Here is a 13,685-nt window from a genome sequence, read left to right as displayed (position 1 = left end):
CCGGTCCCGTAGACTCCAGAACACTCTCCCATGTGAACCACAGAACCACAGTGACTCAGAAGGCAGCTTAGAACCAAATTGTTGGTCTGGGGAGTTGGTTCACTTGATTTTGCATACCATGGCAGAGAAGACCCAATCAGGGTAATTTTTATAGCTGGCAAATTCATGTGTCTTCCTCAGATGTTTTTATCTGCCTGGGTCAGATCTTCTGGGAGATAAGACAGAGACAATGCAATTAATTGTAATCCAAGACATTGATAAGAGATTTAAGATAACAGTACATTAACAAGAGCTACTGAGGAAGCAGGGACCTCACCCCAGCACTGTGCTGAAGGACCGTTGGTTGACTCGGTGATCCCGTGATCTGTTCAACAAGATACGCAAACTGAGGGGCAAAGAAGTGAAGTCAGTTGGTCAAGATGACACAGCTTAGAAAGTGGGCACGAGGACTTGAACCCCAGCAGCCTGAGCCCAGGGTCTGTGCTCTTAACCCATGCGTAGGATGGCCTCATAAATAATTCCAGTATAAAAAATTGGAATCTATTAGTAAGATGTGTAAATAAGTGTACAGATTATCCAGTGAACGCATTCCTAGAAAATAGCCTCCAGGAGTTATGTTATTTTTTTTTAAGATTTTATTTATTTGACGGGAACACAGGAAGAGAAGGAAAACAAGTGGGGGGAGGGGGAGAGGGAGAAGCGGGCTTCCCGCTGAGCAGGGAGCCTGATAGGGTTTTCCATCCCAGGACCCTGGGATCATGACCTGAGCCACCCCCAGCACCCCACCCCCTTTTATTTTAAACAGTTTCATTGAGATGTAATTGGTATAAAGTGGACAGTCTGTGTTACTGGGGGACCAGGTTGCTGAATTTTTAGGTATGAATGAGACTCAGAAAAGCTCCGGGTCCCTTTGGGTGACTTTGCCCACAGCACAGACCCTCCCTCTGTCCCTGACTTCTGACTGGATTCCACTGGGGTCAGAGAACAGAGGATCGATCAGCTGAATTCTTCTAAATTTCTCGCTGTTTGTTCTTATGGCCCAGAATGTGGTCTATATTGGTAAATATCCTCCTGAAAGCAATGTATGTTGGGTGGTGTGGGCGGGGCGTTCTGCGCTTGGCCGTGAGGTGGCGCTGGTGGGGACACTGTTCAGGTGGGCTCTGCCCTCGCCTCACTCCTAACCATTTGCTTGCACAGAGGATGGGGCTGCCGAAGTCTCTGTCTCTGTGAGTTTTCATAAACTGCTGCGGCTTCATCCTGCTTGTTTCTTCCTTCTCAGAACTCTTACAAGGTGCACAATGTTCGGTGTTGTCTGTGCTGTGTTCACGTTGAGCCTTTCGGTTTTGCAATGCTGTCACCACCCCAGTCATCCTGTTTGCTGTAACACCTGAGGTTAATGTCACCGCTCTGTATTTCTTCCTTTTTTTTTTTTAAATCAAAGTATAGTTGGGTTTTTTTTTTTTAAAGATTTTATGTATATATTTTGAGAGAGAGAGCATGAATGAGGGGGAGGGGCTGACAGAGAGGGAGAAGCAGGCTCCCCACAGAGCAGGGAGCCCCACATGGGGCTCGATCCCATGACCTCGGGATCCTGACCTGAGCTGAAGGCAGACGCCCAACCGAGGGAGCCACCAGGCTCCTCTCTCTCTCGGCTCCTCTCTCTGCGTTACTTTTGATTAGCATTAGCTCAATACCTCTTTTTCCAACCTGTGACTTTTAAGGAATTTGAGTATTTCCATTTTAAGGGGGCTTCGCGTGGGGAGCAAACAGTAGGGTCTTGCTTTTTATCTTAATTCGACCATCTCTGCTTTTTCTTCTGGGTGTTTAGACCAGAGATTGGCAGATAACAGCCTGCAGGCCAAATCTGGCCTGCCTTGTCTTTTTTTTTTTTTTTTTTTGGGTACGGCCTGTAAAAATGGTTTTACATTTTTAAAGGGGTGTGAAAAAATCCGAAAAGAATGTGACAAAAATCCTCCATGGCTCACAAAGCCTTAACACGTTACTTTCTGATCCTTTTCCAGAAAAAGTCGGCTGAGCACCCCCACCCCCATGTGGATCCGGCTTCATGTGATGATTGACGCGACGGCCCTTCCTCCTGTCCGCAGCCCCACGTTCTCTTTGTCTCTTGTCCCCCTTTTCTGCCTCCTTTTGGATTATTTTTATTTTTCTTTATGTCGGCCAGAGCTCTGTGTCCGCGCGGCGGTTGCTGGGGGATTTGTAGGGTGCGCCTTTGAGGGACGCTCCCTGCCGCCGGGCACAGCAGGAGAAGTTCTGGGGCCCGTGCGCTCCTTTCTGTCGCCCCTGGCGGTCTTGCTGGCATGCCTGTAAGCTACACACGTGTTCTAAACCGCCCCCGACACCAGTGCCATTTTTGCCCTGAACCAGTTATCTTCCTAAGTATTTAAAGTGAAAAGTGCAGATGTGACCATTGCCCAGGTAGACACCACGTCTGATGCGCACCCCTCCTTTGTGTGGGTCCCGATTTCCGGCGACAGCACTGATCCGATCGAAGGTCGTCTGTTGGGGTAGTTTTAGTGCAAGTGGACTGTGATGATTCCCTTCTTTTTTTCAGCTTCATTGAGGTCTAATTGACACGTAAGAGCTACATACATTTAAGATATGTAGGTGAAGTGTTGTGTTTTTTTTTTAACTACATATAAAAATATGTAGGTTAAGTTTTTTATTTACGTATGAGGTTTTACTGTATGTCAGTATGGTACAATAATGACCGCCAGCGGATACCCGGCCGCTTACGTGGGCCCCACTGTCTTGTTCCCTTTCTTTCGCCCCCCCCCCTCCCCCACTGCTCTGCTCTCTGCGGCTGAGTTTGGACTCTGAGATGCTGCGTACGAGTGAGACCCCGCAGGGTTTGTCTTTCTCCCTCTGGCTTATCTCACTTGGCGCCGTGTCCTCCAGGTTTGTCCGTGTCCATCGCACACGGCGGGATGTTCTTCTCTAAGGCTGGATAATGCTCTAGTGCGTGTGGCTCTTCTCGGGAGGAATCCCTCCAGCTTGTGTGTGTCTGAAAACATCCTGATCTTCACCCTGAAGGACACTCCTGCTTGGTACACGATGCTGAGTTGACCGGGTTTTCCTTGCCCGTACTCCGCAGTCATTTCTGAGATGAAATTAGCTCTCACTCTTTTCATTCCTTTGTACAGAATATTTCGTTTTGCTTTTATCCTCCGAGTTTTCATGACTCTCTCGTTATCACTGCTTTTCGGCGGCTCACTGGTGTCAGCTACTTCATCGTTCTTAGGCTTGGGGATCTTGGAGCCTCTGGGATCTGTGAGCTCACTGTTGCCCTCAAGTTTGGGAAGGATTCGGTGATTATTTTTTCCGGTGCTTTGTGCCTCCTGTCCCTCCTCTCGGGGCCCCTAACTACATGGATACCGCGTTTCCTTCACGTGGCCCCACAGTTTACTGATATTCTCCCTTTATGGTTTCAGGATTTTGTTCTGTTTCCTGGATAGTTTCTGCTATGTTTACAAGTTCACTAGGCCTTTTTTTTTTTTTCCCTGCAGACATATATTCTATTAATCCCATGCAGTGTATTTCTTGTCTCACGTCCGGTAGTTATTATCTCTAGAAATTTGACTTAGGTCTTGATTATAGCTCCTGTGTCCCTGCTTCTCACGTCTGATGTTCCCTCCAGCGTCCCGAGTGGAATGCAGTCACAGTAACTGTTACTTCGTAGCCAGTCTACTAATACTACCATCTGTGTCACTTCTCGCCAAGCTGCAAAGGATCGATGTTTTCCCCCCTTGCCATGCGTGAATTGTGTTTTTCTACTTCTGTGTGAGTCACAAATTTTGTTTTCCTGCGTCTTTGCATACTTGGGCATTTTTCTATTGGATGCCAGACACTGAACTTCACCTTGCAGGGTGCTTGGGACATTACGATTTATAAGAAATATGTATTTGGTATTTGTCTCCATTTCTGGCACCCAGCTCCTGGAATTTCCTAAGGGATAAGACGTCTTTCATTATGTGTCTTTTGTTATGTTAATAAGGACTTTGGAAAGCCTCCAAGGGTGGGGCTGCCCTACGACTCCCAATGACTCCCGGGGGAACTTTCACTCCGCCCCCCAGACCTGGCATGTCTGTAGGTTGAAGCAGTCTCCAGGGGTCAGTGATTTCATCTGTCCTGTCTGTGCAATGACACCACCATAAAAACCCAAAAGGAGAGGGTTTGGAGCGCGTCCAGGCTGGTGAACACAGGGGACCTGGAGGGCACGGAAGCGCCCCCTCTTTCCCAGACCTCGCCCTGGGCATCTCTTCATCTGGCTGCTCCTGAGTTACAGGCTTTTGTAATAAACCAGTAATCTAGTGAGTTCTCTGAGTTCCCTGAACCGCTCCTGCAAATTAGTCAAACTCGAGGTCAGGGAGTGGTCGGTACCTCTGAGGAAATTTTAGATACAAGTGAGGTTTGGTGGGGTGAGGTCCAGAGCTAATGACCCAGAAAGAATTCTTGAGATATCTTTGGTGCAAAACGGGGGGTGGGGGGTGGGGTGGGGGGGGTGGTCAGAAGCACAGGTGACAACATCCTGGGCTTTTAACTCTCATCGGAAGTAGTGGGGGAGGGGCAGGCGGGTAGGACTTCACCTGTGGGATCTGATGCTGTTTTGGGGTAGAGAGTGTCAGGAGTGAGTTGAATTCCTGCATAGGCTGCTGGTGTGGGAGAATCGCCCGTTGGTAATTTAACCCCCAGCACATTGAAATTGGGTCCAGGTAGCCACAAGGGTGCTTAACACTTTCGTCTTCTTGCTGGTGCTCTTGAGCTGTGTCCTGGGTCACGTTTAGGTTACTTCGAGTCCTGCCTGTCTTGCTCGGAAGCTTTAGATGAGATCAGAGCCGTGTGCCCTGTGCGGTTCCTCCCCCCGCCCCCCACCCCCGCCCCCACCAGGACGGAGGAGAGACCCTTAAAACTCTAACGGATGCCCTGTGAATTCCTGCTAGGGTGTTTTTGGTTTTGTTTTTACTTTTTTCCACTCAGGGAAGCAGAGTAAACAGGAAGCAGTTGGCCGTGGGTAATGTTCTCAGCCAGGGAGCTCCGAGCTCTGTTCTTTCTAATCTTTCCCAGTGGTCCTTTGACCAGCCTCCATTCGTTTGTGGTCAGCACTCAGCCTTGCCCTTGGGATGCGTGGAATTTCTGCCCTACATTGTGCCTTCGAACTCCAGGAGCCCCCAGCCCAATCTCCCAGCCTCGCCCCCCAGGCCTAGCCCTACCCTCCAGCCCTACCCTGTTTCCCAGCCTTGACCTCCATAGCCCTGCCCCCCAGCCCTGTCTCCAGCCTTGTCCCCCAGCCCTAGTCCTAGCGCCAGCCCTGTCCCAGCCTTAGCCCTGCCCTGCCTCCCAGCCTTGCCCTGTCCTTCCGGCCCAGGAGGCTGCCCACCTCTGCCCATGTGCCCCAGCCTGCGCCAAACCCAGAAATGTCCTCAAGGCCACTGTGGGCTTCCTTCCTCTGTCCTCCCCTCTCGCAGGACGTCGTGCTCCTTGCTCTATTGGCAGTATCTTCAGAGACTTTGTTTCCTCGTGTGTTTTGCCCAGTATTTTAGTTGTCTCAGGTCAGGGGTGAATCTGGCCCCTCTTCCTCCATTTGGTCTGGAAGAAGAAATGGTTTCCAGTGATGCTCTTGGCCTGTTGCTCGGCAGTGTCAGGGTCTTTGCACCGAGCACGCCTCCCCCACATTAGGGTATGCCTTAAAGCTTCTCTATCCACAGAGCAGGTGAGTTTTTAACGAGACAGATGACCTACGGTGGAAGGGCGTTTGCCACTTCAGGTTCTACCATATAGAGGATCCCTGCAAAGCAGGAGAAAAAGAAATTGTAACAGACATTATATAAATGGCCAATGAGTGTGTGTTTTAAGTGGTGGCTTTGGTCCTGGTCATCTGGGCTCCCAATGGACCCAAGACCATCCTCTCCCGTCCCTGGGTGCAGGCAGGCCCTGGTGCATCCTCGGTGCAGGCCAGGCCCTGGGGCATTGCTGGACTCGTCCAGCTCCTGCAGAAGAGCCCCGAATCCATGCAAACAGAATCTACATTAGCAAGAAAATGTTGTGTCTTTCCCTCATTTTAACCCGTTCTGTTAAAACCATTGTTCCATTGTTATTTTGAGTCTTTCTGTCTTCAGTAAAAAAAAAAAAAGAAGAAGAAAGAAAGAAAGAAAGAGAAAGGGTGTTATTTGGCAGGCATTAGGGTCTGGAGCCTTTAGTGACAGAGATAGGAAATGCACAGCAACATTGCTTTTTCATGCCTAAATGTTCATTATGGGGATTAAGCATGGGTGAGGCGGGGAACAATGCTTTTTTCTTTTTGCAAGTGAAACGTCAAATGCCAGGTAAAGTCTGTACTTCTGAGAAGAGCAGATACACCCGCTGGAGAGAAATGAAGACTGGGAGTCCCCGAACCTGCCTTAAGAAATCCTCTCGCCTCCTTCCCTGAGAACACTGTTCTGCCAGGACCCGTGAGCACCGGACGTCCGGCGAATTGTAGCTGTGTGTCCCTTTGATCCCGGGTGGCCGGGGAACGTACCCCTCCTGATTCCGGGTTCTCCCTACACTGTCAGTGGGACACGGGATGAGCAAGGGGCTGGGGAAGAGTCTCCTGGTCTGGTCGGGTAGTCCCGGAGCCCCTTCAGAGTGTGGGTCAGACTGAGAGGACAGTCGTCACCGGAGCGCGTCAAGTCAGGTTGACGACGGCGGGGACATCCTGGGATTGGTGCAGCACGTTTCCTAACACAAGTGCTTCTCTCTTTTGCCAAAGGGTGCGGACGGACTGCTCACCTCATAGCTGTGGGTTCTCCCCTTTCTGTCTCCTCAGAAATTGCAGGTGCTCCGGTGTCTGAGATCTCTGGGCCTTTCTCGACAGATGACATCGCCAGCAACTGCGTCCCCGCTCTGCCTCTGAATGAGCCCATCCTGTGGATCGTGTCCTACGCGCTCATGAGCGTGTGTGGGATCATCCTTCTCACCCTCATCGTCCTGCTGCTCCTTCCCTTTCGGTGTCGGCACCTGCCCCGCGACCCCGAGGTGGTCAATGACGAGTCCTCGCTCGTCCGGCATCGCTGGAAATGAAGAGCGAGCGGAACCCGAGCTCGAGCGACCTTGAACTCTTGGCAAAGAGAATTCCGTTACCCGTGGAGCAGGCGAGGTCATGAGGCAGAGTGTCTTCCTGGTCCACTAGTCTCAAATCTGTTCTGCTCCCAGATGCCTTCCAGATTCACTGTATTCTGATTCTTGATCTTAAAGCTTCCTTCTTCTCCCTCACTTCCAAGAAAAATTATAATAAAAACCACCTCATTCTAAACCAAAACAGAGTGAATTGGGCTTCAGGATTTATGGGACTGATTGTGCCAGACTGTCGAGGTGTGCCATCAAAAACAAAAACAAAAAAAAAAAGAGGGGGAAAGCTTTTGGCTGGTTCTCCTCTTCCTCTGTCTCTGGAGCTGTGAGTTCTCATGGTCCATAACTGCTCTTAGCTGATGGGAAGCTTTTCATATTAATCACATTTAAGGGTATTTTGCACCTGGGTCCAAGAATACAAGAGGTTTGCGATATGGTGGCAAGAGAACCAGCCCGGGGCCTGACGATCTCACCATCCTGCCTGCTTCTGACCCGGAAACAGAGCCCTTGTCTGAGCCTCTCTGTGCTCTGAGTGAGAGCCAGAACTTTCTCGGAGGGGAACATCACTCAGCGGTCTTCACCAGCCTCTTCTGAAGAGGAAAGCCTTTGTCCATCGTGGTAGAGTGGGAAGGAAACCTACACTTTCGTATTCAGTGCTTCTGTAGTCTTGTTGGTATAAAGAGAAAAAGCTACCTCTGTGGAGACTTTGCCCAGGGCGCTGCGCCCAGCTGGGGCTACGGGCAGCCTGGCCCTAGCCGGTGCCCAGGGCGCTGTGCCCAGCTGGGGCTACGGGCAGCCTGGCCCTAGCCGTTGCCCGTGCTGAAAAGAATCCTCCTTACAACAGGCGAGGATAACAGGCGCTGTCCTGTGGCCAAGTGGGCCGTCATTTCACATGCTTACTCTTCCTTAAAATTAACAAAAGATGTTCTGGTGAGAAAAGCAGATCCCACGTCACTAGCCTAGATGTGTGTGTTTCCAAATCTCTGGCTCAAGGGAAAGCAGGAAATGGCTCAGTGCCCATCCTTCTGACCGACTCTCGGGGGAAGGAAGACACCAGATGAGCAGAGGGCTTGAAGGACCTTCTCCCACGCTTTCAGGCCCTGTGTTTGCCTTTGCAGAAACCCCTAGGCTCCAGCACAGACGCCCGAGCACATCTGTGGAGCCGTTGACCCACACGCTTCCTCCCTGTGGCGTGTTCAGTCTTCGGTGATGAGGTGGGTATGCGGTACGCTCCTTCTGTGAGGTACCTCCCTCTTACTACCATTTATTTGATCAATTAATTTCATCGCCCAAAAAAAAGCAGAAGCCTTAACTCGGTGCAGTCAGCCTTCCCTGATCAGATACAATTAGAAGACGGGTTCAAAGGCAGCATCCCATCTCTCGTTTGTATGCCAAGTTCAATGTTCGCTTTGCATCGCTATTGGGATGGGCTGGATCTATGATAGAACCCCACTAAAAGGGCTAACTGGAGTGTCTCCTCTGGCTGGATCGTCATTTATGTCCAAGACAGCCTGCGCATGGGTGTTTCAGCCATTGGCTCTGCTTACTGGACCGGGACACGTCCATACTGGGGAATATGTGGCTGGAGAACTGTGGGGTCACTCACACGTGTGTGGTGTCCTGGTGGATGCTCCAGCAGCAGCAGGTTTGAGTTGTATCTTAGAACCTGAGCCTTCCGAGTCCTCTTCAAGAAACCGTCTGAGTGCGGCATGTATGAGTCCCTCTGGACATGGGGTCACAGGCGGGGGTGCCGTTACCAGGTACTCCTTATCGTGCCTGGTCTCAGCTAGGTGAATGGTAGTAACTCCAAAGTACATTTCAGTGTAGACATCACTAGAAGTCTAATTCGCTTGTTCCAGGGGCTTTTTCATTGGTTCCCGTTTTATGGTCCACTTTGCACAGAAGGGAAGGCCATCCTTCACGGAGCGGACCTTCGCCGTGCTCTGAAAATCCGGGCCCCTGAAAGAAAGGAGGGAGTTGCAGAGATCACCCCGTTCCTTTGGCTACTTATTCCCTCACACAGGCGTCTTCTCCAGTTTCCCGGGTTCGGTTTCTGAGCTGGAAACCTTTCTGCGTAGATCAGCAGGTGCTGTTCCCAGAGTACAGGTTAAGGGCACAGCCGATTGTAAGCTCCTTACTCTAATGCTGTGCATTTCCTCTCCGAGTTCTCCACCTTTTCTTCTCAGAGGTCACTGGATGTGACATTCTAATGGAAATGCTTAAATTACAAAAGCCTAACTTAACAACAAGAATGAAACAGACAATTGAACAGGGTGGACATCTTCCTGGCGTGCCTTGCTATCGAAAATTGGACTTGGAGTCAAAACCCTGGTTGGTGACAACCACCTCCTCGAGTTCTGTAAATTGATACTGAGCTTGGAGAACCTTCAAGGAGGCTTGCTTTGAGCGGGAAAGGAAGTAACAACCGTCTGAGAGGGTCGTTTTCACCTTGCAGCCATGGAAAAGGCTGGACGATGGTCCTTTCCTGAAAGGTGCTCTCGGCATTTTGCTGTTGTCAGATGCTGTCAACTCTCCCATAAGAAATGGATTCTTCCTGAAAAATGTTTTTTTTTTACTAGGGTGATACTTTGTATCCTTGATAAGTTATTTGGAAGCCCCAAACGAAATCCTGTCTTTAGGAGCTGGAACTATGGAAACTAGCAAGAAACAAGATGACAACTGCATCTGATTTTTCTCCCCCCGCCCCCCATCCCGGGAGTTTTAAAACACACCACCGTGATTGGTGCCAGATTGTCTGGCGTCTCCCGTAGACTCTGCTGTATTTCTTCTGAACCAAAAAATAAGTACCTGGCATTAAATATTCTTGGCATGTCACTTCTGGGAATGTTTGCCAGGAACACAGTCCACTCCTGAACGTTTGGGAGGATTTTACCTGACTCATTCGGAGATGCAGAGGTCTTGGGTTGGGGATCCCTTGAGGTCAGTTATAATTCAAAGTTAGGAAACTAATCCCCAGCAAGGCAGCATTAACAGCTCCTCAGAGCTTTGGGGACTACAAGCAGGCCTGATTTAGGGATCGCATTATCTTACTGAAGAAGTGAGAGAAGATTGTCATAATTTAATAGGTTCCTGTGCAAATGAAAATTTGCCACATTCTTACCGAGCCCCTGTGTGGTGGATGGCAAAGCGTGGTTCAGTTCTAAGTTCTGGCCTAGGGCCACACGAGTCACGCGGAATAAATCACTTCCCCCAAAAGCCTCATCCAACAATGATTGAGTTTCACCAACTTTTCCTTATGAGCGGGAACCAGATCCTTGGGTGGGCTCCTGGTGTGCCTTTGTCCTGCAAACTGATCAGAACGGATCACAGAGCTGTTCAGACGAAACGCTTGCCGCGGATTTTTTTTCTATTTTAGGAAAAACTACTAAACATCGTAAAATGTAAAATTCAGGAGATACTAGATTTTTAGTGCCAAGGAAACTCTGCAACGGCAGCAGCTGCCATGTACATTTCTGGTGGGTTTTAAGAATTTCAGATTTGGACTTAATGGCGCTTTACCAATTAAATGGCCAGCAGGAAAAATACATTTTGAGAGTGGAGAAGGAATGAAGACACACAAAGTGTGCTGTCAAAGAAAGCAGAAGAAGCTGTTCTGGGGAAGTGGCTTTTATTAATCCCAGGAGCCCTCAGATTTACCTGTGAAGTGGCAGCGTCGACTGCAAATGTGAGGCGATCCACACAGCCACGAGTCCCACGCGTCCAGAGTGTTCGAGCTGGAGTCGTGTCTGATGTCAGCATGGGCCGAGGGAGAATGTGGCCCCTTACACTTGGCCCCAGCAAGGTGAAGACTGGTTCATTCGAGGAATAGGAAAGGGGATGGTTGGGACCTGGAAGGTTCTAGAATGGGGGTAGGGGGGGTAGGAAGTTGTATCCCTTGATCAGCAGATGACTTCAAAGGGCTGGGTAAACTGAGGACATCCCAGGAGGTTCTGGGCTACCCATTTCCACCCTTGGAAGTGATTTTTTTGTGCCCCTACTTTTCAAGACTTCCCAAAGGAACCTCAGGATTATAGTTTGTTGAAGAAAACCTTGCTTTGCAGCCATATTTAGACACCTGCCTTCTAACAAAACTGCAGACGCATGAACTCCCGAGCAAGTCACGGTCCTTAGGCTGCAGGTTCACGTTTGTGCGCTGGGATCCACAGGACAGGATCAAGAGGCTGAAGTGAGCGGGGGTGGTCGGCAGTTACCTTTGGGGTCTGAGCATCTGACAGTCGCATTGAAGGTCACAGCAACGCAGACACATCCACATCCCCTCAACCCTGCCGCCGCAGCCCACTGATTTCAGAAAGAATCCGACCAGTTCCTGACCACCTCCCTTCTCGGGGAGCACCTGCCATCAGACACTTGTGCAGAAAGGAGTGTCAGCCCCTGAGCCACCCCCTACCTCCGCCCGCCTCGCATCAGTGTGGCCGTGCAGCATCTCGCGGAGGCCTTGCCGTCCTGGAGCTCCCCCTGTCCTGGTCAGAATGTGCAGTTCAGTGGGCTCTCTGGGTGTCCTGGTGAAGCCAGGCGGGGCTTGGGGAAACGTCCTGGTTTGGTGAGAACGTCCACCCTATTGCGACACCAGTGCATCTGTGAAACCTCAAGTCGCCTGCGATTAATTTTGAGTGTTATGAGGACACATGACCTCAGTCCATCAATACAGATCCAGATAAATCCAGATCCAGCCCACGCACCGCAAGAGCCGCTCCAGGGTACCTGACCTTCGAAGTCTGAAGGCCTTCACGTGTCCTGGGATGCCCTCGGGTACTGGTTGGGCACCGTTGCCAAAGCAGAAAGCCTGGCTGTGTCCAGCTAGCACCTCAGGACACAGGACAGGTGTGCTAGTAAAATCCCCATCTCGCCTCTAAGTATTTGCTCATTGGCATTTGCCTGAGCCCACGGGGCAGTGAGGAGACGTGAACAGCTTCCTTCGCAGAGGGAGACATATTTGTGCAGCAACAGAAGTGGATAAACCAGTAGAGTGGATGTTGCCGCACACAGATGTACTAGAGACCTACAGTAGTTTGCCAATACAGATTTGTAATAATGACTTATGCAATTGCACGTGATCAGTTTATAAAAGAGTTTCATAGAATAGCATCACCAAGGGGAGAATTGAAACCTTGAGCATCTTGGAAACCTTCATTTCCTTTGGGGTTTTTCCGCAGGATTTTCTTCATTGAGGTTGGAACATATGTATTTTTTTCATGGGGCACGCACGGACCAGAAGACCATGAGAAGGCAGGTGTCTCCAAAGGGTGGGGCTTCCTTTTTCTCTGTGAAATGCCGTTTGTACAGGCCGCTGAAAAGTTCCCATAAAACCAGGGTTTTCGCTTGCTTCTGTCTCCCCATCGAAGTAAAATTACAAAGCCTTACAATTTCGAAGTTAATGCTTCTGAATGAAAGTTACGAAAACATTAAAAGATGATCTTTCCGAGGTAAAAAACAAAGCTGGTTAAGGATCTGTTTCATCTATAGTGAAAATCACCCAAAATAAACTTCCTTAATTCTATTTCCTTGTACGATTGTGTGTTCTCTGTTGCTAGGGGTAACGACTTGGGATTGCTTTTTCTCCTTCTCCTTGGAGATCATGTGTTATCTAGGGTGGCAGGTGGTACACATTCTGAACGGTGAGCTTGGCGGTCCTGTCTGGACTTGGAATGACCAGGAACGTGTGAGGGGCCACATGAGCAAGGGTCGTGTACTTTGGGAATCAGCGTGTCTGAAACACAAAGCAAGTGGGACTGGCCGTGTGCTGATAAAAGCCGGGTTTCTGTAATCTAGGGGGAGGTATTTCCTGCTATTTCTGTTCATTCCCACAGTCAGATCGCAAGCTTGAAACCCCCATGTTCAGTGCCTGCACTCTGGGATCTGTTTTGTTCTTAAAAAGGGTGGCTTCGCTGCTGCCTTGCGGGGTGTCCGCTCGGGCCGGGAGCTCACGCACCTTGTCTTCTGAAGCCGTGCTCCCTCGGCCTCGGGGCTTTGCAGAATGTATTTCTGTGTGCAACTTGTATTTCTGAAAAGACTTAAGATAACTAACTGGTTTCCCTTCTGGGCGTCCCCTGTGTTTCGGCGCGCCATGTGGAGCTACACGGAAGCGTGTGGGCCAGCAGTTGGGGTGAGGGGACGTGCACCCTGCCTCAGAGGTGGCCCCATGACTATGGCCCTGTGCCGGGGGTTGTGCGCTTCAAAACTCAAGTTTTCTATAAGAATCTTATTTTTCTACTTGTATGCACCACGAATTTAAGATGTATACCATTGAAAAGGAAATAAAAGGAGTTTGGTTTGTTTGAATAAACAATACTTTCAACCTGTTGGGCTTGGAATTGTTTTGATGCTTTTGTTCCCGTTGCGCTTCTGAGATGACTGTCGGGCGTGTCCTTGTCAGCTGCTCACCTCCGCGGCCACCGTAGGGGTTCCTGGAAAGCATCAGAGAGAAGGCTGAGCATAGGGCGAGTCCGAGCCCAGTCTGTGAGGTCCACCTCGCTTTGCAATGTGAGGACCCTCAGGAGTGGGATGAGACTGGGGATAGATACACTCATTTAAGGGGTCGA

General features: G+C 50.0%; 1 protein-coding gene across 2 annotated transcripts in view; it reads left to right on the top strand.

Moving 5' to 3' along the window:
- The window catches only part of BACE2 (beta-secretase 2), an 85,230-nt gene extending 71,773 nt beyond the window's left edge, over positions 1–13,457 (top strand). For both annotated transcript variants that reach the window (XM_045084481.1, XM_013061294.2), the window contains one exon: positions 6,824–13,457. In XM_045084481.1, the coding sequence (XP_044940416.1) occupies positions 6,824–7,077 (254 nt within the window). In that variant the 3' untranslated portion in view covers positions 7,078–13,457. The remainder of the gene's footprint in view (positions 1–6,823) is intronic.
- Positions 13,458–13,685: the final 228 nt, after the last annotated feature.

The sequence above is a fragment of the Mustela putorius genome, unplaced genomic scaffold (genome assembly GCF_011764305.1).
Source record: "Mustela putorius furo isolate JIRA1106 unplaced genomic scaffold, ASM1176430v1.1 tig00000765_pilon_pilon_pilon, whole genome shotgun sequence".
Classification (NCBI taxonomy): domain Eukaryota; kingdom Metazoa; phylum Chordata; class Mammalia; order Carnivora; family Mustelidae; genus Mustela; species Mustela putorius.
Note: the sequence above shows the minus strand (reverse complement) of the source record. Positions and strands in the feature narration are given on the sequence as shown.